Source organism: Trichechus manatus, unplaced genomic scaffold, assembly GCF_000243295.1.
Source record: "Trichechus manatus latirostris isolate Lorelei unplaced genomic scaffold, TriManLat1.0 scaffold00017, whole genome shotgun sequence".
Lineage (NCBI taxonomy): Eukaryota > Metazoa > Chordata > Mammalia > Sirenia > Trichechidae > Trichechus > Trichechus manatus.
Window position 1 is genome coordinate 26,670,282 of NW_004443953.1, and position 3,941 is coordinate 26,674,222.

General features: G+C 41.2%; 1 protein-coding gene across 3 annotated transcripts in view; it reads right to left on the bottom strand.

The window, feature by feature from the left end:
• ZUP1 (zinc finger containing ubiquitin peptidase 1) overlaps nucleotides 1–3,021 on the bottom strand; it is an 18,682-nt gene extending 15,661 nt beyond the window's left edge. The window contains exons 1-2 of one of the 3 annotated variants that reach the window (XM_023727712.1): nucleotides 2,873–3,021; nucleotides 11–586 (exon numbers count right to left, since the gene is read on the bottom strand). In XM_023727712.1, the coding sequence (XP_023583480.1) occupies nucleotides 11–572 (562 nt within the window). In that variant the 5' untranslated portion in view covers nucleotides 573–586; nucleotides 2,873–3,021. Of the gene's footprint in view, nucleotides 1–10; nucleotides 587–2,131; nucleotides 2,295–2,399; nucleotides 2,836–2,872 lie in introns of those variants that run through there. The other 2 variants (XM_023727711.1, XM_023727713.1) reach the window with 2 other exon arrangements.
• Nucleotides 3,022–3,941: the final 920 nt, after the last annotated feature.

Sequence of the window (3,941 nt, forward strand, 5' to 3'; positions counted from 1 at the left end):
AATACTTTACCTTCTAAAGGAGTGTCTAAAAGATTGGCATGCTTTGTTTTCACATGAGTTTCCATATCTTGACTACAAACTTCTATTTTCCCACAGAATGGACATTCAGGAGGACTATACATCGTTTCATAAATTGGTCCTTTTATTTTGGTCAGATCAAATTGTTTTTCCCTACTTTTCAGCAATTTTCTAGATTCAGTTAAGTTCTCTGAACAAAAGGCTTTGTGTTTCAAAGTACCATCCTCAGGCAGGCTTTGAGCTGAACTTTTCGGATGATTAGATGCACAAGCTGACTGAAGATTTGAATTAACTTCCATTCTATGCTGTAGAGTATTGTCCTTTTTGCTATCTGAAGTTCCATACTGCATTGTATTGATCCTCTCGAAGTTTCTTTCCAGTTCATTCTGCTCAAAATGAGCAGTTGCAATATGAAAACACATTTCATCATAATTTACACCTGACAACTTGCAAAATGGGCAGATAACTTCATTTTCCATATGGACAATTAGAAGGTGAGTCTTCATGTCTGGTTCTGAGGCTACTGTTTCACCACAAATATCACACAAAAACATGATACCACAGGTAACTAGAAAAGAACACAGTATTATTTTAAGTTCGAAAGTATGAGTTGAAGAAAAATAAGATACATCTTATAATTGGGGACAATGATACTTAGTGATTATTTCGATGAAGTAATTTTCCATATAAGGAATCTTGGTGGTACAGTGGTTAAGTGCTTGGCTCCTAACTGAAACGTCAGCAGTTCGAACCCATCAGCCACTCAGCAGAAGAAAGATGTGGCAGTCTGGTTCTGTAAAGATTTACAGCCTTGGAGACGCTACAGGGCAGTTATACTCTGTCCTACCGGGTCACTAAGAGTCGGAATTGACTTGATGGCAGTGGGTTTGGTTTTTGTTTTTAATTTTCCATATACTTGTTATTCCTCAAATATACAAACTTATTTATACATCTCAACCAAAATTTCACTACAGTATTTTAAGTTTACTGTTTCAATAAAACAAAGGTAATAATACTGCAAACTGAAATAATTTTAAAATAAAATATTTCAAAAAGTGTGGTCTTAAGTGGAGGAAAAAATAACATTTAAAAAATTGTCCACATAAGATTAAGTCAGGTTAGAGAAAACATAGAGAAGAAATTTATCAATTGATGTATCTAAATACAGATCCTTAAAGTTGATTATGATAGTGTAAGCAAACACATCTTAATAATAGCAGTTAACACTTAAAAATAATCCGAGAAGCTGGACTGCATGAAGAATGGGGCATCAGAATTGGAGGAAGACTCATTAACAATCTGCGATAGACAGATGACACAATCTTGCTTGCTGAAAGTGAAAAAGACTTGTAGCCCGTACTGATGAAGATCAAAGACTATAGCTTTCAGTATGGATGACACCTCGAACAAGTCTTGGAGGAAGTACAGCCAGAATGTTCTTTAGAATCAAGGACGGTGAGACTGTGGACATGTTACCAGGAGGGCCAAGTCCCTGGATAAGGACATCATGCTTGGTAAGGTCACTGAAAGAGAGGAAGACCCTCGACGAGATGGACTGACACTGTGGCTGCAACAATGGGCTCAAACGTAGCAACGATTGTGAGGATGGTGCAGGGCTGGGCTGTTCGTTCTGTTGTACATAGGGGCGCTATGAGTCAGAATAGACTGGCCAACACCTAACAACAACATATAAAGAGCTAGACCGATCCCTAGAAAAGGACATCATGTTTGGTAAACTAGAGGGTCAGCTGAAACTAGGGAAACCCTCAAGACACAAGACACAAGACACAAGAGCCACAACTACAGGCTCAAACATATCAAAGATCATGAGGATGGTGCAGGCCAGGGCAACGTTTCCTTCAGTTAACACATAAAGACCCTTAAGTAGGAGTTGATACAAAGGCAACTAACAACATTATCATTCCACACATGACAAAACCCTGGCTCAGAGAGGTCACCACAGCTAGAAATCATGGAAGCCAAAACGTTAACCCAGTCAGGCTTCAGAGCCTATACACTCAACCCAAAGAATAAAAGTAGAGTGGTATAGCAGAAAAGCGCACTGACTTGAGTCATAATCTCAGACTACGTAATTTTAGATAAAACATCTCACCTCGTTGAGGTCCGGTCTGTAAAATGAATTATACTAGATCAGCAGTCACTTTTAGATTTTATGGACTAAGAAAGTACTGGCTACCAACATTAAGGTCATTTTGCTAAGAAAGAAGAATTTTTGATAAGCAACCACAGCCACTTTCTACTACACATCATCGTTTAGGTAAGAACTATTAAAAATAAAAACAAAAACAAAACCACAGGAAAAAATTAATATCTTCAATTAAATAAACGTAGCTTTATGAGACTCCCTACATTGTCCTTACTTTTTTTCTCTCCAAAGAAGCGAAAGTCTGATTTTAGAAGGAAGTTCTTCCAAACTTCTAGTGGAAAGAACGTCACACCCGGAGAGTTTCTTCTCTTCTGATGGCTGGGACACGGCCAGACACTGAAGGAAACACTTGACTCCCAAACATTTGCGTCAGAAGTGCGTGAGAGATGTACGGAGGCCTACGGCAGGTGCCGGGGCGTGTACGAGGCGCGGGAGGCGGTAAGGGCTGCAATGTCTTAAGGGTGGGAATGCCGTAAGCCCGAGTCTGCCCAAAGTCCCGCTCCAAGTCTCAAGCCAGAACACGAAACCAGCCCAAAAGCTAACTGGATCAAAGGGCTGGGGGCGCCAGATCGTATCTGCCAGGAGATACCGCTAACACAGTGCACTCCACCTGGCTTCCTCTTCAGGTCCCGCCACTACCACCCTCCACCCCCGCCCAGAGAGGAGTGCGAGCACAGCGATTAATACCTCTCCTGGCCTGACAGCTAAGGCCAGTCCTTCCCAATACCCGTAGATTCACAGTTAACCGACGAAAGGATCAGCGGGTCCAGGAAACCTTGACCTCGAGTACCACATTCAAAATTTCTCTTCCTCAGTACCCCGGAAGGGAAGGAATCCCAGCATGCACCATTCCACGCCGGTCTGGGCTGTAGTGCATTCTGGGGGTTGTAGTTATTTTTTTGCCTCACTCGCATACACCGTTACTTTCCACTTTTAATAACCGAAAGGGAACTATACTCCGGTCTTTGAAACGCGAGCTGAGTGAATGCCTAAAACAGATCTTAGGGTATACATGCGTCTACAGTTCCCATTGTTCAGGGCCTGGCTGACTAGAACTCTGTTGTCTTTGTTAGTTGCTATGGAGTCAGTTTCAACTTATGTCTACCCCATGTGTGCAGAGTAGAAGTGCTCCATAGGATTTGCAAGCCTGTGACCTTTCAGAAGCATATGCCAAGCCTGTCTTCCCAGGCACCTCTAGGTGAGTTCCAACCGACAGCCTTTTGGCTAGTAGTTGAGCGCTTAATCATTAGTGCACTCTATTGTAGTATTAGTAAAGATCTTATAATGCTACTAAGTATCAAGCCCCAAACTAAGCTCTGCAGATGGATTACTAAAACACTTTCTTTCGTTAAAGGTACAAGCTCATAAGTATCTTATTTTCGTGGTTGAGTATTTATTTCATTAAGCAAATATTTAATGAGTGTCTGCTTGGAGTTGGGATTGCAACAGTAATCAAAATACAAAAACACCCAACCCTCTTCAAGAGTCTTCCTCTTTTGCACCCTCTACCTTACCAAGCATGATGTCCTTCTCCAGGAACTGATCCCTCCTGGTAACATGTCCAAAGTACGTGAGACGATGTCTCACCATCCTCACTTCCAAGGAGCGCTCTGGCTGTACTTCTTGCAAGACAGACTCGTTATTCTTCGGGCACTTCATGGTATAGCCAATATTCTTTGCCAATATCAAGCAAATGAACACTATTTATATAAACATCAAATACTGATTTAACCAAAATAATTTTGATAAAACTATA